Source organism: Platalea leucorodia (genome assembly GCF_965183815.1).
Source record: "Platalea leucorodia genome assembly, chromosome: 7".
Classification (NCBI taxonomy): domain Eukaryota; kingdom Metazoa; phylum Chordata; class Aves; order Pelecaniformes; family Threskiornithidae; genus Platalea; species Platalea leucorodia.
The window spans coordinates 7,106,167-7,130,340 of NC_138829.1; the positions used below are offsets into that span (position 1 = coordinate 7,106,167).

General features: G+C 37.5%; 1 protein-coding gene across 3 annotated transcripts in view; it reads left to right on the plus strand.

Annotated features, from left to right (window-relative positions):
* The window catches only part of PPM1A (protein phosphatase, Mg2+/Mn2+ dependent 1A), a 29,247-nt gene extending 6,235 nt beyond the window's left edge, over positions 1 to 23,012 (plus strand). Inside the window, exons 2-6 of one of the 3 annotated variants that reach the window (XM_082316665.1) lie at positions 8,669 to 9,520; positions 11,340 to 11,457; positions 16,486 to 16,594; positions 19,209 to 19,266; positions 21,683 to 23,012. In XM_082316665.1, the coding sequence (XP_082172791.1) occupies positions 8,687 to 9,520; positions 11,340 to 11,457; positions 16,486 to 16,594; positions 19,209 to 19,266; positions 21,683 to 21,712 (1,149 nt within the window). In that variant the 5' untranslated portion in view covers positions 8,669 to 8,686 and the 3' untranslated portion in view covers positions 21,713 to 23,012. Of the gene's footprint in view, positions 1 to 8,668; positions 9,521 to 11,339; positions 11,458 to 16,485; positions 16,595 to 19,208; positions 19,333 to 21,682 lie in introns of those variants that run through there. The other 2 variants (XM_082316666.1, XM_082316664.1) reach the window with 2 other exon arrangements.
* Positions 23,013 to 24,174: the final 1,162 nt, after the last annotated feature.

A 24,174-nucleotide genomic window follows, 5' to 3' on the forward strand; every position in this document is an offset into this window, starting at 1 on the left:
ACTCATAAGACAAATGAGAAATAGATGGCTGATGCTTATTGTTGAAGTTAGGGAGATCTGAAGTTTGAAAGCTTTAATGATTTTAAAAAATGAGCGGTGACCTTGGTGAGCAACTGGAGACGCAAAGACTAAGAATTAAGAGGAGATAGCATGACGATTCCATGTGTTCAACTTTCTTTAAGGTATATAGCCCTGTATTAACTTAGATTTTAAGATGTTTGTGGTGAGGCTTTCAGTGAAACAGTACGACAGAAGGATGGTGGGATTCTATAAGAATTTGTACACGCTACCACAGGCGACAATACCAAGTTATGCTAACTGTAAAAAAGTAGCAGTTTCCTGAACTTCGTCGCCACAGATGAGAGAGAGTGTGTGTGAGTGTCATTTTTTTGCCATGTTTCAGGAATGGTTCAATTAATGCACTTGGTGTTCTGTTGTTTTTTAAATTATTGTTATTCAAGCCTCCCTTTGTTTTTGGAGTCTCCGCAAGTAATCCCATTGGGACCTTTTTCCATGTAGTGTCTTTTTCCTAGTTTATTTTAACACTTCAGCTAAAACACTGACAAAGACAGATTGGCAGTAGCTTGACTTCACTCCAGTGGCTTTTGAACAACCTGAACAGTCCTGGCCATTCTAGTTAGTCATTCTGGTCTAGAGGCTTTTACCCAAGAACTTCACTTTCCTCTTTCGGGTGGTGGCAGGACGGGCTAGGACTCCAGTTCTGTCTGATTTTTCTGAATAGGTTTAGCTGAACTTGATAAAAAAAGCAAATGCTTTTTGTTTGTTTGTTTTCTGGCACACAAATAGCAGTGGAATAGTGTGGTTCTTCCTCTAAAGACAACATTCCTCTATGAATCTTCAACCTTTTTTTTTTTTTTTTTTAATGGCAGATCTTGTTTGGTTGATAATACTAGCAGTGAATGAAGATGCTGAGTTTTCAAGCTGTAAGTGAGAGATCAAAAAATGAAGTTTAAAGAACAGGGAGTTTTTAGCTACTACTTGAAGCATTTGATATGTTGAGATCTGTTCAATTCTTGGGCTTTCAGTGGCTTGTACTCAAGAATTGTCGATTAGGCCCACAATGTCTAGGAGTGGGGTGATACTCTGTTATGATGGGAGGTGACAGTGGCAGAGCACTCTTGATATTACAAATACTGGAAGAAGTTGTAGTTCAACTTTTATGACCTACTATAACTCCATTCTTCTGTATTGTCTCTTTCTGTTTCCTTTTCGCCTGTATCTTCTTTCTGATGAAAGCGTATTGCTGTGCATAGCTCTGTTGGAATAGCTGCATAGCCCTGTATACTCTTTCTGACACGAGCAGTTTCGTTGGAATTCTTATTTTTACTTGTTTGCCTTGCTCTTTCAAAAATTTTGAATCTTACTGCATCTCATTGATATATAAAATGAAGCAAGGCCTTTCTTTCTCCCGACTTCTGTCTACATAGACTGCAGCTTCCTTGGATCTTCCAGTTCCTTTTTACAGTGCTTGCTTCAATGGGGCTTTGAATTTTGGCTGGAGTCTGCAGGAGTTTGTGTGCTATTAACAAAGCAGTTGTCTAATCTCTGAGTCTAAAATGGGTGTCTTTTGTTTATCTTCCAACACTTTTAACTAAGAAATCTTTGGAAAATGAAGTATAACCAGAAAGGTGCTGAACTAAACACCAGCATGGGCATGTTTTCTGTTTATTAATGCTTTCAAGCAAGGACCTTGCCTTTTTCATTCTCATACTGTTCAGAGAGCAGCATATGAATTTATGCAGAGCTACCTCATTGATTTTCATAGTACTTGTTAATGCCATTTTGGTTGTCTACACAGTTTTTCATAATGATTGGGCTGCTCATACTTTGATACTGCTGCCTAGTGTTTGGGGTTTTTTTTCTTATGCTTTCCCACCTCTAATTTGTAGTAGAAATATTTAGAAAGAAGCAAGAATTCTGTCTGGGCCAAGAAATATTGCCTTAATTGTGTTCTGAGGGTGCCAGTCATGTTATGATCCTGATCAGTGACTGGTACTTGTGGATGCAAGTTGTATCTCCTCTCAAAATCAGTGTAGTAATTTTTCTGTTCCCAGAAGGTGGTCCTAGTGATTCTGGAAAGAAATTATTTTCTTTAGTAACTGACCATAGAGCAAAATGAGAACAACTCCATAAAGAAATCTTGAAACTACGTAATGGTCTTTCAGATTTCTGCAGGAACAATTTGTTAGAGAGATGAATTCTCTTTTTCAATGTCCAGGGCTTTCTTTTTCAAAAATCAGATTACATACATCTCCTGTGGAGAGAGTTTGAACCTCGGCCAGTGTACCTTCATATCGAGAATAGCAGCTCCTAGTTTAACCTTGGAACAGGTTTAGTTGTCTACAGAAAAGGTAGGTAGGAGCAGAAAAAGATGCTTTAAGAAGCTGAAACATGTTGTTGGAGGGAGGGTGTTAACTTAGAAATGGTTACCTTCTGTGTTCCAGAAGACTTTTGGAGGCTTTAGCAGTCCTCTCCTAAATCCTGCCTACCCCGCCATACACACACACAAAAAATAAATTGACATAGGAAAACAAGCAGGATAAAACACTTGCTGCTCAGTATGGGTGGGCATTCAGAAAGGCTGTCAGCTCTTAGCAAGGAGAAGGGATTTTAAGCAGAAGTTATGTTTAGAAAACAAAACAACTCACAAAACAGCCTAGCTCCGTGAAATGGCAGTGCCTGTGGACCAGCTCTCAAGAGGCCAGAGCTCATAGGCGTCTGTATCGGAGGTGCAGTGATTTAGTGGTTTCTGCTGTGGTATGAAGTTGTAATTGTAATCACTGTTGCTTATTAATCACAGGGAGAGAGGGAGGGTAAGTGGGGAGAGGTTGAAACAATTCATACTTTCCTTTGTACACACAGAGTCATTAACTTGCTTACCTTTGGGTTTTTTTTTTTCCCTGTCTCACTTGCAATCCATTCTTGCCTGTCTGAAGGCCTGTTTCTGAGAGCTTTGCTATTTCTCTTTACTTTCTTTGAACTACTGTTTCCAGCTGTCTACCTTTTCCTGTTCTCTTTGTCTGCCACATGCCATAGCTCCTACATCTGTTCTGAAACAACAAATTGTTAATGTTATTACGAACTTTTTTTACCCCATGGGTAGTTTCTTCTTATGTTCTTCTATTTGCAGTTGTCTTACTGAAGTGTAACACAGACTAGAGTTTCATCTCCAAGAAGCAAGTATTCTGGTGGGGAAATTGTGTGTTAGTCCATGTTTATTAAAATAGCCCTATTTCTGTTTGGGTTTTTTTTTTCTGTTACTTCTTCTTCATAGACAATTCACGTCTCCTAGTTGGCCATGTATTCCTGTGTCTGAAAGTACACATTCAGAAACATCAACTGTAATTTTCAGTACTTTATTGATGTTGAACTGTGAGTGCCAGAACTCAATCATATAGCCTCCAATAGTTTTTAAATAGTTTCATTGGCAAGAAGCTTTTTCATGACTTCATTCAGCCCATGACTGTGGTGTCATTATGTCTCCTCATTTGCGTGTCCTGTTTTATTTTAGTCATGCTTCCAATCCCTGGGATGATCTTTGACATGTTGTTTGTTCACGTGAATTGATTTGGGGCATCCAGTAGGTACCGTCAGTTTTTCATTCAACAGGCACTAACTGCTGAAAACATTTCCACGTTTGCACAATTACATGCTGACTGGTTACTGCATCCTTAAGGCAGGGGGAGAAGTACCACGGATCAGATTGAAGGGACCAAATGCCCTTTTTCTGTTTAGTAGCCGTCTGTATAATTTGGTGACTTGCTCTGTGTCCTGTAGTTCAAGTAAAGGTGGTAATCTTTCTTTATGGTGCTCATTACAACACACAGGGCGTAATGTCACTTGGAAATTGTTCCAGGAAATTGGAGTATGGAGACATTTCTCAGCTTGGTTTGAACAAGTGCCTGTGACTCCAGTGTGGTTCATATAAGCAGCTTATCCTAGTGGAAGGAATACAACTCGAACATTGTTTAAAAAGGTTTATTAAATTACATGTTGTTAAAGTACAAGTTTCAGATGGGGGTGGTTGGTTTTCTTGGACAAGATGATCAAATTCTTGTCAGGATTCCTTGGGAAAACTGTCCTTCGTGAACAACTTAAGACTTCACTTCACCTGAACCTTCAAGCAAATGAATAAGCAAATAGCAAAACAGTAACATTTATTTTTGTGTGTATCAGAAGGTGTTACAGTTGGGCTGTCTGGATAGCACAATTTGAGGGACAAATGAAGGGGCAAAGAGATTTCATGCATTCCAGTGATGTATCTGTGGTATATGTATCCATGGTCCAGTATACTAATTACCCTCCTTTTCTTTGCCACTCTGTTCTCCAGTTGTGGCTATTTTCAAGGAGTTTAGCTACTGACTCTTTGGCATGCTCCATTCATTATTTCAGTTTTGTTTCCAATGCTGCAGTCTTTTGAATTTTGGCACATTTGTGTTTTATCCAAGATCTTGTTGCTTGTGTTGTTTTTTCTAGGCCCTGTACGGTATTCTCGCTTTTCTGTCTGCAAACTGCAACTTGAGTCTTTCGTGCTCTTGCTATAGAGGCTGTCTTTCAGTTTGACCTCCACAAAATCAGCATTTCAGAAGTCATGGTTTAGATGTACTTGTAGATGCATAGGTGTGTCCCCTGCATATTTGTTTTTATGAATAGGGGTCCTTTTTCACTTTTAATTTTGTTCAGAAGCCTCTCCATTCTTCAGAGCCAAATCCCAGGGACTTTGACTGCAGATAGCTCTTTCTTTTAGGAGAAACTAATGGAAGTCACTGATAAAGAGATGGTGAACCAAGAATCATCTTAGGTTAAAATTGAAGTTTGCTTGACTAATTATTGCGGCAGTTGCAGTGCCAGGGGATGTTTTAGAGTTATCATTTCTGAAGAAAATGTTGTACCTCTGATCTTTTTACAGGGCACCGCTGCTATAGTGCTGTTCAGAATTGTCCTTCTCTAAGAAAAAAAAAAAAAGGTGGTATACATTTGCCGCTAAACTTCATGATTAAAGTGCATTTTCTCTTACTTTGGCTTTAATAGGAATAGGAAGAATTTCTGTCTCCTTTAGTACCTAAGTGCATCGTTCAAGCATCCTGAAAGTTGAGGCTTCCAGAGCAGAGGACTGGTTCTGTCTTCCGCTATGGGACTGCAGTTTTCTAACAGGATTGCAGAAATGTGTGGCTGGGTTAAAAAGGGCAAGGGGAGGGGTAGTAAAATTACTTGGAGAATAAGGTTCCTAAGGTGAGGACTCCTGTTTAAGAAGATGACTAAAGAAATAGAGGGCTAAGTTAAACCACGTTCAGAATCCGTTGCTGTATCGCACGTCATGCGTGCAGGCTGTTCTGGGTCTGACTTCTCTCTTTAGTGTTACTACATAACAAAGTCATGCTGTAACTTGGGTGCTTGCACTGCTATAGGTTAATCTGATTTGCATACAGAGTTATTTGTTTAACTAAAGGTGTCATGCAACTTAATCAGTGTAGTACACAAACTACCGCATGAAAGAAGGAAGAATGTACTAGTGATTTAGATAGACACTGCTGTGTGAAAGAGGTTTCCCTCGATATGGACTCAAAAAGAGGTCTAAAAGATATTTTTTTAGTAGGAAGGAGCCGCCCCTTTCTTACGTCTTGTATGTGTGCATGTGTCCCTTTTAAAACTAAAATTTTTTTTTTAACTAAGACTCTTTAAATTCTTCAGGTTTTAGCCACTCATAAGGGTGTGGGGGGAGAAGTAGCAAGTAGCCTCTGATTCATAAGAATTCACAGATTGGTCATATTAAACTTAAATTTTTCTGAACAAGAATTGAAATTCTGCAAGAACTAAAGGCTTGGCATATTCATCCTATCCACAAGTAAACTATGCCTTCCCTTCAGATACAGTGAGGATTTTGAAAACCTGGGCTACTCTTCTGCAGGTTTGGACTGACATTCTGGTGGAAGTATGGTTAGCTCGAGTGTTGCAAGGAAGGCAACTGCAGTCTGTTATTGCTGTTTTCAGAAGGTGACTACTTTATGCTATGGGCTGTGAATAATTTCCTAAGTAGAAGTTATGTGACCACATTGTGGTTATCCTTCTGTCTGGTTGTATTCGCATCTGTGGTGGGTAGCTCGCACCCTTGAATTGTGTCAACATCTCACCTACAAGGCTTAATTTAGAATAGCAACAGCTTTCAGTTCACCTTCTGGGGAGGGATAAGGCAACTTGATTTTAAATGGAGAGTGGATTTGTTAATTTTTGAAGTGCGCTAGCAGTTCTGTATGAGTTGCTAGAACTGCATACGACCTGTCTGTATGTATTTTTAATTGTGGTTTACGCGACAAACTACTGAGAGGGACAAACAGCTTACAAAGCACAACTCTGAATATTGTGTACTTAGTAATGTGAGAGATTAGAAGGAAAACTGCCTTTTTTTGTCCAGATTTGACAGTGCTTGTGGTCAGTTTAACTGTATTCTGTTCTCAATGCTTTTCTGTTTTGTTTTAAACACAATAATAATGTAAAATACTTCACAAAAATGTGGCATTTTCCAGAGCAGTTTCTGCTTTTTTTCAGCTCTAAATTAAGGTGAAATAATTGAATATCTGCATTCTGTTTTATGATCTCTTCAACAATAAGAAAGTGTTAGGCGTTAGTTTAAACTCTGCTGCTATCATGGAATGAATAAAAAGTCTATTATTCTGCAAAATAGTTCCCCATTTGATTTATGGCAGCATTCTGTAATTATTTCGATCACTCTGACTTCACTAGAGTTGCATGTGAAGACAAAAAAGTATAAGTCCTATTTTTTAACTAGCAACTGCAGTAATGTGAACCTCATGCATGTGCTTAGGATACAAGACCAGTGTATATTATATTTTGTTGGCTAGTTACAGTTTGTGTGGGCATCAATATTTTGTGTTTCCTCGAGAAGAGACAGAACTTAAGAGCAGGGTTGGGGTGAGAGGAAGCAGAGGTGTGCTGCTGCTGACATCTCTCTCTGTACAGCTGAAGTATGTGTGGTTTTTGTTAACAAAGCATGGGAGCTGAAGAGTGTATATCCAGTCCCTGTGCCTCACATTTGACTCACTGTTGTGGTGAGAACAAATATAAACGTTTCTTGACTGTTTATTCTAACACATACAGATGTTTTAGAAAGGTTGATAGTGGCTGGAAGAGACAATGTGAAAAGCTTTCTCGGATATATAGTGTCACTTGTAGCTGGAGCTGTATTGCAATAAAAGCATGTTATCAAAAAGTGGTTATCACTTAGAAAACTGATCAGATGTATTCCATCTACAAGTTAACCTTCTAAAATCCCTAGGGTACTAACTTTTCTGCTAGTGCAGCTGCTTAGTTGGGGCATCAGGTAAGATCTGTTTCGCAGACTCTTCTCACAGTTAATTTTTGTCCACTGTCTTCAAACAGAAAAGCTCGTAGTCTTGTTCCATTACCTTGTATTGTATAACAGTGATTCACACGCTCTTTGATGCTTCCCAGGGCAGAATTTGCAAGTATGTAAAATGTGTGACCTATTTTGTATGATTTTTTTAATAATGAATGCACAAATAAACTGATGTGGATTAGAAGGGTGGGTTGGATGGTTAGGGTGTGAAAACCATGAAGATAAACCAGTCAGTTTACGCTGCCTGCAAATATAATTCTAATTCTCTTAAGCATGGATGTTTGCTGCATCACATCCCAGTGACAGGAGGTAGAGGAGGATAGGGTGTGCAGTATATTGGTCTGGCTTGAATAAGGAAGCGTGAATTTACAATACTTGTGATTTTATTTCCAAACAGATTTCCTTAGACTTGTCAGGGACAGTTGTCTTTCAGTGAAGCATGAATACATTAAGGTTTTAAGCAAATCTGCAGCACAGACATCTGAGAAGCTTGCTGCGTAATTTAACTGAAAAGCTAAGGAAGAGCTTTCGCAAGATGGCTGAGCCAAACTAATGGCTTGCTGCTGCCTAAAGGGACAGCTGCTCTGTTCCTTCCGAGTCCTGCTCCTAGTTATCCAGTGTTGCCTCTTCCTTTATGCAGACTCTGGCATCATCTTGATCATTCAGATCACTTTATCTGTTGGTTTTTTTTTAAAAAAAAAAACAACAACAACAACAAAACCCCCACAAACCTAACCAAACAAAAAGCCCTGAACCTCCTCACCCAAAAGAAAACCTAATCAGTTTGCTTTCATTTCCCCATCACCATCGGAAAAGCAGAGTGTGAGCAGGACTTTGTGGCCAGGAGGTAGGGATCTAGGGAATGCTACTGTCCTGGAAACATTGAACTCTTTCATTGGCTCAGTAATCGCAGGGAACATAGCTATTCAGATGTGTGTCAGTTAACAGATCCTCTTTCAAACTAATTTCATACATAGTTATACTAGAGGCTTTTGTCAGAACCATGAATGATAGTGGAGTATAAGTTGTTCAAGTAAAACAGCTGAAAATACTTACAAAAATATGAAAAGTGCAGTTCAGCTAGTAGCAGTGTCCTTGTTTAAATTAAAGCAATGCAAATTTGACTTGAGAGAGACACAGAAAAAGTCAGCTTTCTGTCTGTGTATTTTTGTCATCTTAACATTATTTGGGCTATTATTTAATAGTTTCCAATAGGATGTTTAAACAAGAGACGTTTAAGAAATATTTTAATAATCCTTTTTTTCTTTTTAGAACTGAAGGAAAGTCATCATGGGAGCATTTTTAGACAAGCCAAAGATGGAGAAGCATAATGCCCAGGGGCAAGGGAATGGGCTTCGTTATGGTCTGAGTAGTATGCAAGGCTGGCGAGTTGAAATGGAGGATGCACATACGGCTGTGATTGGTTTGCCAAACGGACTTGACGGATGGTCATTTTTTGCTGTATATGATGGGCACGCTGGATCACAGGTTGCCAAGTACTGCTGTGAGCATTTATTAGATCACATCACGAGCAACCAGGATTTTAAAGGGCCAGATGGGCCACCATCTGTGGAAAGTGTAAAGAGCGGCATCAGAACAGGTTTTCTGCAAATTGATGAACACATGAGAGTCATCTCCGAGAAGAAACATGGCGCAGACAGAAGTGGGTCAACAGCTGTGGGTGTCATGATTTCTCCCCAACATACATACTTCATCAACTGTGGAGACTCGAGAGGTTTACTTTGTAGAAACAGGAAGGTCCACTTCTTCACACAGGATCACAAACCGAGTAATCCACTGGAGAAGGAACGTATACAGAACGCAGGTGGCTCTGTAATGATTCAGCGTGTGAATGGCTCTCTTGCTGTTTCAAGGGCACTTGGGGACTTTGATTACAAATGTGTCCATGGGAAAGGTCCTACAGAACAGCTAGTCTCACCCGAGCCTGAAGTTTATGAAATTGAGAGATCAGAAGAAGATGATCAGTTCATCATACTGGCTTGCGACGGGATCTGGGATGTTATGGGAAATGAAGAGCTGTGTGACTTTGTAAGATCCAGACTTGAAGTCACTGATGACCTTGAGAAAGTTTGCAATGAGATAGTTGACACCTGCTTGTACAAGGTAGCCAGACTTGAGAGAAGAAGTTTACTGTGTTTTCACGATAAGATGTTTATGAACAAGTTAAGAATAAGTTTTGATTCCAGTCTATAAGTAGCCAATGGTTTATGTTAATGTGACTTTGACAGTAATTACTGTGATTCCTGCAAAAATGGTGATAGAGGGAGAATGAACACACAACAGAAACAGTGTGGCCTTCTGGGTGGTTTCGGTTAATGAAGAGTTTAAAATCATGTACAGATACGTTGTGATCACTGGGAAACTAGAAGCTGATGGCAATTTATGGGCCAAGGATAACAACTGCCCCTTTCTGTTTCACAACGTACTTTACAAAACCTTCACTCTTAAGACTTATTCAGGCTAGTGAATATTCTTTCCCTTCCTAATCTTCCCCTCCTTTCTTGAGCATATAGTAGTAACATTACTGTCGTGATTACACCAAGATAAATGCAGAATGAATGAACATTGGCTTCATATTTTGCAGTTTAAAATTTCTTCTTGCTTATATGAAGATCTGACTTCCTAAGTTAGTTTTTATTCTGGTTTAATTACTGTATTTCTTATTCAGTGTTGTGTGGTACAGGTCTTAAACTAGCTCAAGTAGAAGAAGATGGGACTGCTTTGTTTAACAAATCTGTGTAATCTTGTCTGCAATAACTTCTACTTTGTATCAGTAAGTTGCAGGATGGTGCAGTTACAGAAGAGATTTGAAGTATTGAATTTCATAGCGTGACACTTTATTTTCCAAAGGCAAGCTATAAGTCATAATGTAAAAAAGCCAACATTTTTGGTATTAAGGGACAAGACAGCATCTCTGCTCTTGCCACATGGCTAACAAGGTCATTGTTTCCATTTTGGAAAAATGTAATTGCTTTCCAACAGTTTTGCAGATTGATAATGCATGTATTTTTGTTTAAAAATTTTGTCTGGTTATCCTGAAAACAAATACCAGGGGAGGAATGGTGGCTTGTGGATTCTGTAAGCTTTGCAGTAGCAAACTGTCAGCACCTCCCCATACGCCCATATACTCTTGTTTTAAACACTGGCTTGTTCTTGGTCTAGCTGACTTCAGTGGATTTAACTGGTGTTAAAAGTTAAGCATACGGATGCATGTTTGTAGACCGGAGCACAGGGTTATTGAAAGTAAACTAAACAGTTACTTTTCATAATCAGAATGTGTTTGTATTTTAACGTATTCAAGTATTAGTGTTCTGTTTAGTTGGAGTTTTAAATGTTTCCATTTCAAAGAATGATTTTGTAAAGGCCTGGGCCCCTTCCAGCTGGTCTTTTAACAGATTCTATCACTTGCAACTTTTCTTGTTTTAAAAAGAAAAGGGGGGCAGGGAGGAGGCGGAACTAATAGCTGTGATTTTATGTGGAAGCACTGTCTGAATTCAGCACCTCTCTACCTAGTGCTTTTAAGCAGTAATAGTTTTCTTTACCCATCTAATATTCAGCCCTTTTCCCAAAGTGATTGGGTAGTACTTAAAATAAGATGGAAAATAACTTTGACATTACTAATGAGTGATATGTAATTACAGTTTTTAAAAGACAATGGGCTGTCTGTAGTTGATTCTGTAGTCTGCAGACCATAAAACAGGAAAGAACAAAGTGACTTAAAAGTTGTACTGAAGGAAGGGGCAGACTTCTGGAATTCTCTGAGGGGGTGGGGAGAAATTCAGGCTAATGATAATGTTAATCCATAGTAGTAAAAGTTGTATTCTAATACCACATGATTTTTTAGTTTCCATGTGTAAAATGCTTTGATGTATATTTAGCCTGGTGTGTATACATTCTCAAACCATTTTTTCTTTTCCACCAGGGAAGTCGAGACAACATGAGTGTGATATTGATCTGTTTTCCGAACGCACCAAAGGTATCGCCAGAGGCGGTGAAAAGAGAGGCAGAGTTGGACAAGTACCTGGAAAGCAGAGTAGAAGGTGGATCATTTAAAAAAAAATAAGTAACTTTGTTTCTAAACAGACCCCCGGCCCCCTTCCCCTTCCAAACAACTAAACTTTTAACACGTACAGGCTTTTTAATAGACCTTCAAGTGCCATTGGCCATCTAGTGTACATCTCTGAGAAAGGCACTCGTATAGTCCTGTTGTATGTCCTGAAAAAATCCTGCTATGGAAGTGCAGTAGCCTATAGCCCTGAAAATTATTCAGGATGGCAGAGAAATAATTCATTTGTGCTCAGTGTTCTTCATGAGTCCGTTGAAAGCACAAACTTCCGACCAGTAAATCCTGGTTCCTGTTATGTGAAGCTAAATGAAACAATCAGAATATCTTGCAAAGTGTCTGTGAAGATGGTAATTTGAGTGCCATTTTTCTGTATTGTTATGTAAAAATTAGCCATAATATTTTATTATCCAATTATGGTAGGGTTACAGCTTAATTACTATCTTCTTTAAGGCACCTGCTAACATGTTTACTTATTTGAAAGTACGTCAGAAATTTATTAGGGCTAATCTTTAAGCATTCATAATGAACAAAAGCTGGGAGCTCATCTTACTCGGATAATAACTTCAAAATTTTGCTTTAAGTTTGTATTTTGGGAGTTTTTAAACTTTAAACTGAAACCGCAAGTCTTAGGCATTTTGAGTCACCTAACTAAAAATTATATTTGACATCAATTGGATTTAAAAGATTTTTCATTAAAACTGGATTTATAGTGCCTTTTGGTATTTAAAAATGACCACAGCTTGGAGTTTGTTTCTGAAACATAAGACACGCTGTATGCATTATTTGCATAGGTTAAGTCTATTTTTGAAGTGGACTCCTCTAGACCTATATGTTACAAGTCTAGTTATGTGTGTGTACTCCAAGAAACCTTAATAGCACACAGGGCACGATATGCAGAGTTCTTCACAGCTATGGTATCAGTGATTAGTAAGTTAGAGGAATATATTGTGCACTTTTTTTCCTCCTTAAGTCACATGAAGATAACACAGTGCAGCTTCAGAAATTTCAGAGAACTTGTCTACGTGGGAATTCTGGGTTCAGACAAATCAGTGTGCAGTTTTAAAGCGCTTACTACCTGTGTAGGTGCTCCTTCAGAAAGTATCACCGTTTTCAAAGGCCTCATTTGCAAGGTCTTGGCAAACTACATCTGTTCTGCCCCTGAACAAACGTCCAGACAGACGTTTCTGTGTTTTAATCTAACACTTGCCTAATAAGAGAAGTTGGTGCACAGTAAGCAGTAGTGTGAATCTTTTTGACAGCGGAGCAGGAATATCCAAGTGCATGGTAACACTGCTTGAGTTAAGTGTCAGATGGCTTTCTCCATTTCAAAGCAGTGAGCAGTTTTGCACCAGGCATTTGAAGAGCTTACTATGTATGCCCACTCACAGAATTGGTGAAGAGCAAGTAAATTCATGTGTGAATTTACAGCATGCTAACTCTCCTAATTTGGGCAAGTATTACCTTCGTATCTTAGATATTTTGTCTGAGTTCAGACAAACCCATGACCTAGAATATGAAAATACGTTCAAATTAAGGCTGCATCTTCAGCTGGCCTCATTGTACCCCAGGAATATTATGATGAGGAAAGCTGACATTTTTGTACGGACACTTGATTTTGTAAATGAAGAACTTAAAACACTGGAACTGCATGTGATTATGGTACATACAATGAATTTGGCTGCCGGTACTTCATTTATACAATTACAAAATTTCAGGAAAGAGTGAAGTGTGATACTTGCATAGAGGCAGAAGGATTCTGTATGTAGTTATAAAGCACTTTAATACTAATTTAATGGGATAATGTCTGAACAACTTGAGGAAATTCATTGTACTTCACCTCAAGGGTCTTTGCTTCTTTTTTAGACTTGTCCTCAATCTTGTCTACTGTTGCACAAAGATATTTAAATTAATGAATATGTAGTAAACACTATTCAACCCAGCAGTGATTTGTATCAGCTGTGTACAGAATTTGGCCTTCTAGGTCTTACTCATGAGGGAATTTGAGAGGCTGAACTAAAGCAGAATTTCAAGAACAGGAGTCGATTAAGTTTAACTTAATTCTTGTGCAATTAAATTGTTTCCTGGTGTAAATGGATAATGCAGTATTGGCTAGTAAGGTAGGACTGCGACAGCATCTGAAATGTTCAACACTACAGTGAATAAGCTTGCTGTTATCCTAGGATACTTTAAGAATGGCAGTGCTTAACTTTAAAAGCCTAATCTTCAGCTGAAAGAACTAGAAAATTTACAGAGTACTTTTAGAATGATCTTGCTAATCTGTAATGTCAATTTAAAGTTAAAATCCATTAAAATAGAAACTTGGTGAAAATGCGTAGTATGTATTTTTATGCACTTCAGTACTCAATGCAGTCCAACAAGTAATGAGACTTGACGCCTACTAATGTGCATTTTTTTTCTGGTTGTACTTTTATTCTCTCACCCCAGAATATATCTTCATACTGTTAAGAAGTAGTGCAAATTTTAAGACTGAATAGGGCTTAGTACTGATGGTCATCTTGAGTAAGGAGAGACAATTCAGATTTTAAAAAAACGTAGAAAGTTTTCTACTTACCATGCCACCTAAGACTCTCCTTTTACTAATTTTGATGTGTTTGTGGTCCAGATTCATAGCTACAATAAATAATAATGGAAGAAGCAGCAAGTGTGGAGAAGCATCTTTGTGCCGTTACTTGCAATAAATCAGTGTTACTCCTAAAATATCATGTGAACTTCATGGTAGAAGTAATCAGTCATTCCCAAATGTGTTGCTATTATTTGCACTAATATGTGTTATTGATGTGTTGACTCTAAAAAGAAACTTGTCTAAGTTTTTTTTTTTCTGTTCTCAGTTTTTTACATAAACACATTCCATAATAGATAATCCTTGCAATATTTATACCTATATAGAGATAATTTTAAGTTAGCTATTACGTGTTCCTTCCCATATTTTCATAAAATCAAAGCTCTGGCTTTTTCGTAAACTTTGTATGGAATTCCCATTCAGAATATGAAAAAGCAGATATGTTTTGAATCCTTTATTTTAGGGTTGTAAGTACATTTTTCCAGTACTTGATGCCATGGAAATGTGTAGAAGGTTTAAAAGTAAATTAAAGGTTGGGGGGAGGGTTGTAAGATGTATTGAAAGAAGATAATGCCAATAAATTAAACACAGCTAGCAGACCGACTCCATTTGTTGTGTCTTCAGTGTTCATTCAGTCTGTATCTATAGTTTTATCAAAATACAAATGTATTCATTTAGTGGAGACTGTATGTTAAATGTACTGCAGTTACAGGTTGTGAAACTGTGTAGTATAGGTAAACTATAAATTCAATATTTTTGTACAGCAGAACTCTAGCACTAGCACAATGTAGAATATACTAGATGTTCAAAATTGCACAATAAAGGAACTTGGCAAACCAAATCCGAGATCTTTGCTTCTTATTCAGATTTAAGAGTGTTAGATTATTTATTTACTAAATACTAGATGGTAAAATGAATTTTGGCTATAGGTTTTGAGGAAATGGCGAGTTTTTGAGGTGCCTATGGTGTGTGGTGTCATGTATTTAAAACGTAGGTTTCGAAGTAAACAGCTTAAAGCTTTGCGTTGCAGAGTTTGACACTGGTTGAGGGCTAGACAGCGTTTCCACTGTACCTTGCAAATAATTTACACAGCCTGACTGCAAAATAGAGCTGATGCTTTTTGTAAACGGACACAGCCCTGAAAAACTATTACGTGCACAAAAATTAATTCACAATTGTTTTTAATTTTTTAACTAAAAAAGACTGGATACATGTTGGGTTTCAAAGCTTCTAATGCGCCTTATTTCGCTAATTAAATTATAAAATGGAACCTTGGTATGCTCTTCTGGAATTGCCATTTAGGGCAAAAACTGAATGCTAGAGTGTTTTTCAAAAGTGGTACTGATGAATTCCAACTACTCTTCAAGCTGTATAAATGCTTTATTACATGAAGAATAGTCTGCATGTACATACATGCATGTATAAATATATATGCACATATGTACGCATTATTGTATGTGTGCTGCAGTATTCACTTGAAGATCAACAGCGCCAAGTCTTAATAATTCATGTCTCTTATAATTTCTAAGAGCTCATGTTTACAGAGAAACTGATGAGATGCATTTTAAAAAATGTGCTCGTTCTTTAAATTTCATAAAATCCCTATTTAAAGAGCAACTCTTCAGGGGTGGTATTGTCTGAAATCTCTTGAGTTCAAATAAAATTGTGTGTTCACGACTTGGAAAAAAATAAAACAGGCCTAAGAATAAAGTTAAAGAATTAATTTCTTAGCAAACATGTACTGTAGCCACAGTCAGATTCTCTTCACCCAGAAGCTGGAGTGGATGAGCTTTAAATAACTGCCCAATATTCACATATCCTCTAAGTGAGCTGAGGATGGAACTCTCTCTTAGATATGATGTCCCTGGCCTTTAATCTGTATGTAATAGTTCTTGAAATTTGCATGTTGCTGTAATGCAGTGAGGTACAAGTATTGGCTAATATCCATACAGCCATGGGAGTTATTTTTAATATGTCTAACCTTTTGTTTCTTGAAAATACTGTGCCTTCTATGATGGTGATAATCTTTTATCTTCTGTTGCAGTGAAAAAGCTGATGTTAATATCTGCCTCGTGCCCAGGGCATTTTGTTGGGAAGATATTACATCTTCTATTTTATCTAATGTATCTAATGTATAGCAGGAAAGCCATTAAAGAATTTTTTCCCACTTTTATTAGGTAGCGGTTTGTTTTTAAAACAAGTGTGCATGTTAAGTTAGCAGTATGTCTTTGTCAAATCTGTTACAGGTTCTTTTTCTTATGGAACCAAAGTTAACAATTACCATGTTGAATGTGGTCTGTCATCTTTTTTTTTTTATATATGTTAACAGAAGTTAAGCTGCCTTTTTATAAAACTGAGTGTTTCAATCTTTTTAAGTTAAATTTGGACTGCACTTACAAAAAAAGTACTTCTGATTCCCAGAGATCATAAAGAAGCAGGGTGAAGGAGTCCCAGACTTAGTCCACGTGATGCGTACGTTAGCAACTGAGAGCATCCCAAACCTCCCGCCAGGGGGTGAATTGGCAAGCAAGTGAGTTCACATCAGTGTCAATGTGGTTTTTGATTTAAATTGAAACTTAACTGTAAGGCCACTCTTAAAAGTGGGGGGAGGGAAGAAGGGAACAGGACAAAAGGTGGTGATCTGTTCTCCAATTTTTATTACTCAGTTGTTCTGAATGAAAAGGACAAGCATAAGAACAGAGTTAACTGTGAATCACTACTAAAATTAAATCCCAAACTGTAGTTTTGGGAAGGACTGAGTGTTTTTTAAGGGTGGCCTGAGTGTGTCTGTGTCTTGGAATTAACTGGGGTTTCTGGGTGGGAGGTTACATTGAAGATGCAAAAATAATGCACTGGCTTTAGTAGTTACTTGGTTATGTTGTTCTACACTTCAACAAGAAGTGATACGCATATGATGTTTTGCTTGGCAGCTTTCTTTTCTTGTCTGTAGCTAAAGCAATGTTGTAATTGCTTAAAAGTTTGCTTTTGTATCTCTCTGCTTGTGACAAACCTGGAAACTAGATAGACGTCTATCAGAAAAGTGGGAAGTTAAATTTACAGCTGTATATAGGCTGGTTTTGTCCTTGAAGAGTTCAGTGTCGATGCTCTGTGGCTTCTCAAATTGCTGTTCAGTCTTTAAGGAAGCAATGTGCTTTGCTCATTTGCACACCAAGTGCTTTTTGGTTCAAAAGATTGATCATAAACCTGTGCTGTGTTAAAATGGATTGGGCACGTACGGTACAGACTATATTTTTTTAACCCTTCAGAGTATGATTTTTGTATTGTTACACCAAAACATGAAGACTCTAGGTATGTAGTTGAATAAATGATAACTGAACTGTAAAGATGACTTCTACAAAACAAAATTGTTCTCATATGAGCTGTTTGACTAAGAAAAGAAGAGATGGCAATTTTATATGTAATAGCAGCATCTATTTAGGATGTGTTGCTGTAGTCTTGAAGTATTGATGAGTCAGTTACTCATGAAATACGTCATACAAATTGATTTTTCTCAGTCTCCCTTGGCTAACTAGCATCATGGTTATGAGGAAGTGCTGAAGTGACTGACTTCCCTGGGATTTTGTGTCTTAGTGATGCTAGTTTGAATAGGGATTGATCGAAGTATGGATTTAATTGGATGTTAGCATAACTCAAAGCACTGCTGCCAATTTGGAAGGAATATAATGCTTTTCAAGAAACCTGCCATTAGAATCAAAGATACCTGTTTCTTGAAAGATAAGGGAAACTTCCCAGTTCATATGTGCAATGTATTTGTGTGTAACTGCTTGTTTTTATTGCTTTAAATTCAGCCTCTTCTTGTGTGCCCTATAATCATTCACTAGATTCACTATGATGTTTGTACTGCTGCATGGTAGTTTCTGACTTCAGTGTTATAGGATGATTATAAAGCCTATCATCTGCTTTTTTTCTTCTAATGCACTCCTTTGTGATTGCTCTGCATGCATTCATGAGCAGTTAAAAGGTTGTTCTTTGAAGTTTGTCTTGTATCGCGGTTGTAGTCTGCTACTTCATCATACTTGGTTCTGCAGAAGGGGATCTGGAAGAAAGTTGCTTTTAAAGTCCAATCTATAATTCCTGTCTTTTACTGCCCTCTTCCTTCCTGTTCCCCCTCCAAAGTTGTTTCCTTGTATGCTGGGTAAGACAAAAGCTTCCTCTTCCTTGAGCCTCACATTGGGTTTTTTGAGTATCAGTTTTCAAGAAAATGTAACAAAAAACAAAACAAACAAACAAAAACAAAACCCAAAGCTCAACAACAACAAAAAGCCAAAACACCCCCCATGTTGCTCATTTACATGTTGTTTGCAATTTTTCTATTAATATTTTAGCAATATATTTCCTATCAATAGTTCTATCAATATTAGGAAAGCTGAGAATCCCAGAGGCAAAAGTTAATTATGAGCTATCTTACATATGCTAAGCAAGTTTTTTTTAAAGGAGGAAACTGTCAAAATGCTTGAATTTTTTAATATTTTTTACCAGACAAAATTCTTCTCAGTCTGAAGATACAATACGTAGAACTGCTATTTGCAGTGTAAATTTTTCTGAGAAAAGTTGCAGGAAAGTATTGGACATATTATTGTAAAAGAGTATTGCTTCAGAAGTAATTTTTCCAGGTTTGCACATGGAAAGTACATTTCAGAATGTAACACGACCAAAAATGTACTTCAGAATGCAATTTTTGTGCATCCAGAAAATAAAAAAAACCCCACTGCTCCCCTATGAAAGTGCCATAATACATGAAGTAGTACTGCAGTGTTCGTCAGACACAGAAATGACCAGGGCATTCAGCGTCCATCGAGTTTTCTGATGCCCTTTTTCAAAGTCGAGACATAGCACCAAGCAGCGTCCAGCCTCATCCGAATGTCAGATTCTGCTCTTCTCCTGCTGAGCTCTGAGGGGTATTCAGCCTGCGTTTTCTTGCACCTAAAGGTTTTAAAGGATGCAGTAGCTGTGTTCAAGGTATAATGACACTTAGTGCTAACTTGCAGTAAACTTGCTTCTGTGAATTCAAAATTTTCTAAAGTTTGCATTTTAAATTAAATTTGTACGTGGGGAATTTGACTTTAAAAAGAAAAAAAAGACACAACCTTAAAACCCTGTGGTTTGTTTTTTTTTTTCTCTAGACGGAGTGTGATTGAAGCTGTTTATAACAGACTGAACCCGTACAGGAATGATGATACTGTAAGTATCCTTTCTCTTACATTATCTCCCCCTCTACCCCAATTATTTTAGCTGTTTTGTAAAGAAACATATTGCTAGTTCTTGTTAAAAGACCCCTTTCCCCAAAGAAGCAATGGCAATGTTGTGTTCTTTGGACTATGTTTTGTAATTGTTTTCCGCTGTTTTCTCTTGCTTTCTGCTGATCATAGTCTCAAAACTCCGGTATGGTTGATTAGTTTGTCCTCTGGAATTTCATTATTTGAATCCTGCCCGGGTTTCCAAATGCTTTCCTGCCAAATGGTGCAAAGAGTCATGTATATTTTTTTTTCCTTCTTCTGGGAGACATTTCCCCCCAAATATCAAGAAGAAAAAGGCTATACTTGTAGGTTACACAGATTTGTAACTATCAGCTTTAAGGATATATTAATTTTCCAAATGGACTGCATAGGCACTTCTATTCTTAAGCGTACAGCATCTTACAGCAAGCATACAGTTTAGGTTCTTGTATGTCAGTGATCAGAGTGACATGAATCTACTGTCAGTGGGGGGAAGAAACCCCAAAACTGTAAAATATGAACAGTGATCACAATTGCAGGTAGATCACTGGAAGCAACATTCTGTCACCAAATGTGCCGTACTTCATGAAGTAGTTAAATTGATCGTTTACCTATTAGCAACAATTACTTGGGTGCTTAGGTGTGACAGAAGTGAAATGCATCCAGACAAAGAATTGTGTGTTGGCTTTACAACTGGGTGCTAGCTTACTTGGCAGTTCTCATTATATCTTTAGCATAAAAATTCCTAAATAGTGGCTGAAAGAGGATGCTTTACCTTTAAAATACATTCTGTAGCATGCTACTGTTCTACAAATGTACAGTACACAAATGTCTTTGTTTTGTGATGATGCTGGCAACTTGGATACAGGAATTTGCATACTGAATAGCTGGCATGCAGCTCCTGCGTTTTTACTCACTACTGCTTTTATTCTTCATCCTTGCACTTGAAACAAACACAACCATTTTGGTCTTTCATATAATTGCTCTCCTTTGCTACTTCTGGTCTTGAAGAAAAAAATGGAGGTGGTACTTTTGCAAAGGGTAATTTTAGTGATTTGGGTTTTTTTTTTTTACTACACCTCCGTGCCAACTGTTCTTCGTTATGGTTTGTAATGAATTCTGTCTGCAAGTTTGAATGAAGGGTGCAGAACTTCAGTGCTAAGAAATTGTCATATGTGGCATTGCTAGAGACTTAATTAGCCTCTTTTCTCTTGAAGGAATCAGTAAGGCGGTGCTTCTAAAGAGGAGTAATATTTCTACCTCCTGCAGTCTTAGTAATGATAGGGAAGTGTAGCTGTGGAAGCACCAGCATACGCTGCTGTTAAAGCCCATCATGGCCCTTGATTACTTAGGGGAAGGTAGCAGGTAATGCCGAAACAGCCAAAGATTGCTCTACAGAAGCAGTTTGCTCTCATGCCTGTGCTACTGACTTAGCTGTTGCTTCAGCTACTGGGCTGTGGTCCCACTTCTTAGTCGTGGTGTTAACCTATGTACCGAACGGATGAGGCAGAGAAAGCTGAATACAGAGCAGTCTAAGCAAGGGAAAAGGAAAAAGACATGACACAAAGGTAAATGGGTTAAAAAACCCTTACTAGGATTAAATATTCGATTTGTACTAGGATTTTTTTTTTAACTGATAGCAGGGATCGATTAAACATTTTTTGGGGGTGTCGTAGTTACACAAAAGCCACTGTCGCCTCTGAGCCTAAATGGACCAAATTTTAGGGATACTCAGGTATTGGATGCATGGTTGTAATGCCATGTAGTGTGGCCATACGGTTATGATTTAGAGCACGGCATGACTCTGCTTCCAGTTTTTTTCCAATATACATTTTTTTTTTCTCCTTGCGGTTTTATTACCATCCAAAATTAGGGTTTCCTGCAGTTGCCCAAATTACACTTCTCTAACCTTAAATTATAAGTGTTAAAATCGATCTGAATTATAACAGGGTGTTAGTTGATGACTGTATCTTCTTATGCAGTGAGGGAGGGCTGAAAACACAAAAGATGGTAATGATAATAACAAATGGCATGAGGCACATTCTGCTCTTTTATTGTACCTGTGTAGTAAGTGTATCCATTTTGTATTACTTCTAACTACTCTGGGAATGCTTTTGAGTAACGTTCCTAGGATATTATTTTGAGGATTGGTAAGGCTGTTATAAAACACTGGGTCAAATTTTGAAATGTCTTGGTACTAATGCTTCATTAATTAAGCATATGTGGTTTTTAGCAGCTACTTGAATGCTGTTTCTGAAAGGAGAGAGAAAACGGACTTCTAAAATGATTTAAGTCTTTACCCTTTTCAGTCTGGATTATCCAGAAACTGCTGCAACTATGGGCACTCCAGACTTTAAAGGGTTCCTTCTTTTTTCTTTAAGGATTCTGCCTCAACTGATGATATGTGGTAAAACTGCTCATCTAGCTGTGGAGTTCACGTTTCATCCTTCAAATGAAAGTGCAGCCCAACCTCAGTGACCCTTCTTAACATCCATCCTCAATCTTCATTAAAGAAGGGAATACGATGTGTTGGCGAGAGTGACTACAGCAGTACGACATCTGGCCCAGGAACTGATCTTTTTTGTAAAACAGACTTCTGTAAACGTGATTTCAAACCGTAATTCATGTTGTAAATCAGACTCCAGCAATTTATGTTGTATGATTTTGTTTTTGTAAAGTGCAATTGTCTTTGTACAAAATGCTCATATTTAATTATGAACTGCTTTAAATCACTATAAAGGTTAGAAGAAATGTTTGGCTTGTGTGTTGCAACAATATATATCCCTTTAAATTCATGTTGTGGTTTTGGATTGCAAGGAGCAGCAGCCTAGCCAGCTAGGTGCTCAAGAGGTGCACAAAACTGTAAAGATAACTTTTTGTTTTATTCGAAAGCTGAACTTGTGGGCAACTTACCAGAAATTACAGTGTGTGAATTTGCTTGGCAATGGAAAAATAACTAAGTTGTGCACATTCTTCAACAAATGTATATCGTTTTCTTGGACGCACTCCTGCTCTCACATTGAGTTAAAGGGAGTTCTGATTTTGACTTCAGCGGGAGTTAAATCATGCCCTATTAATAGTGTCATGTTCATACGCATATGAACCTTGGGATTAGGATGCCTTGATTCTTTGCACCTCTTTTTCATTAACCCTTACCTGAAACTACTAATCAAACAGGCAGCTTTCTACATACAGTAGGAGTCTGCAGCATTTTTACAATCCTGATTGGCTGGGTCTGCTGCTGTTCCAAGTAAAATACTTTGAATTCCATTTTATCAATAAAGCTTGATTTAACAAACAAGAAGTTTATCCATAAATGTGTAATTTCCTTTTTTCCTGCCTTTTAAAATGTCAGTGCCATTGTAAATGATATTTTACTTGTGGAAGAATATTTTTATTAATTGGTAGCCCATTTTTAAAATGGGAAGGATTTTGATTATTGCCCAAGACATAGCCATATGCTAGAGGATGATGTGGGATTAATCCGTTACCCTATTTTTTACAAGTGTGGGTTTTTTCAGGCTTTTTGGTGTTTGTTTTTTTTTTTTCCCCTCCCCACTGAAGATGTGCATTGGTTTTGAATTTGCCTACTGTTTGATAAAAATACATTTGTCAAAGCCTGACAATCTTTAACATTTTATGGTGTGTGTTTTTAATTGACCCACTTACTTAGAATGAGAGACTAGTGGTTAAACAGTACTTGTGATTTGAGATATAGCATGTTGACTATTTAACTGTTCGTTGTTTAAAATTCTAATTTAAAATTTTATAAGATAATAAACTAATTTGATTTAAGCTTAGCTTTCTTCCATTGAGCATACAAAAATTAAGTTTTCAAGTCAGTCGTGTTTGCAAAACTGCTGTTTTGTGCACCTTGTATTGTCTTTTTGGTTGAGAATATTGTGTTTAATATGTAGTTTACTCATTTAGGAGGCAGACTCCCCAAAAGGAAAATCAGTAAAACAAGTAGATTGTAACATTTACTGCAGTTAAACAGAATCAAAACGTGGTGTATAATTACTTTTTGATAGGAAAATGTAGTACAATGCATTTTGCTATATTTGTCTCTCCCTAACTTTGAAATATACATATTTGTATATATAGCCTTAAAACTAATGCAGAGTTAGGGAACACTGAACAGTGAAAAAGTAACTTATAGTGTCTTGGAACTAAGTATAGTATATACCAGCAAACTTTTCTTTAATCCCTCTTGTCTCTGTGGGGTGCTTAAACGTAACTTCATTGTATTCAGTTTGTAATCTGTTCAAGCATGAATGAAGAAAACATAAGCACTATTTGTATTTATAAATTTATAGCAATTTTTGCTTAAAGAACCAGTTCCTTACCTACCTATGAATAAATGCTTAAAATGTCTAATTTTGTTGTAGAGTGCAAAACTATAATAATGTTAAGTTATAGCTTCACAGGCACCTAATTAACAAGCATATTTAATAATACATGGCGTATTAGTGCAAAAAGCTAAACCTAATTTAGGACGAGGCAGATAAAGTTCTGTCCTTTTTCGTAGAGACTAAAGTTTAGTTTTGGAAACTGCAAAACCTTGAACTGGACTGTGGAACCTTTGCGTTTTAAAGTTTAAAAAATCGGAAGCAAAACTGTGGTGTGAAAAGCCATATTTCAAACTATAATCACTTAAACTGTCTCAGTGACAAATGATGTATTTGAAGCCTCTTCTTATGAGGTCTCCTAAAGGTTAGAAAGAAAATAATTCTGCTATTGCTACAGGCGATGTAACTAGGTTTGAGGGTAGCGGAAGAAAGCCCGTTTCAGGCCTTTCTCTCTCCCGCCTATGTTCAGCATTTTGGTGAGGTCAGAGCACTGAATCTATTATGTATGCATAAACACTGCCATT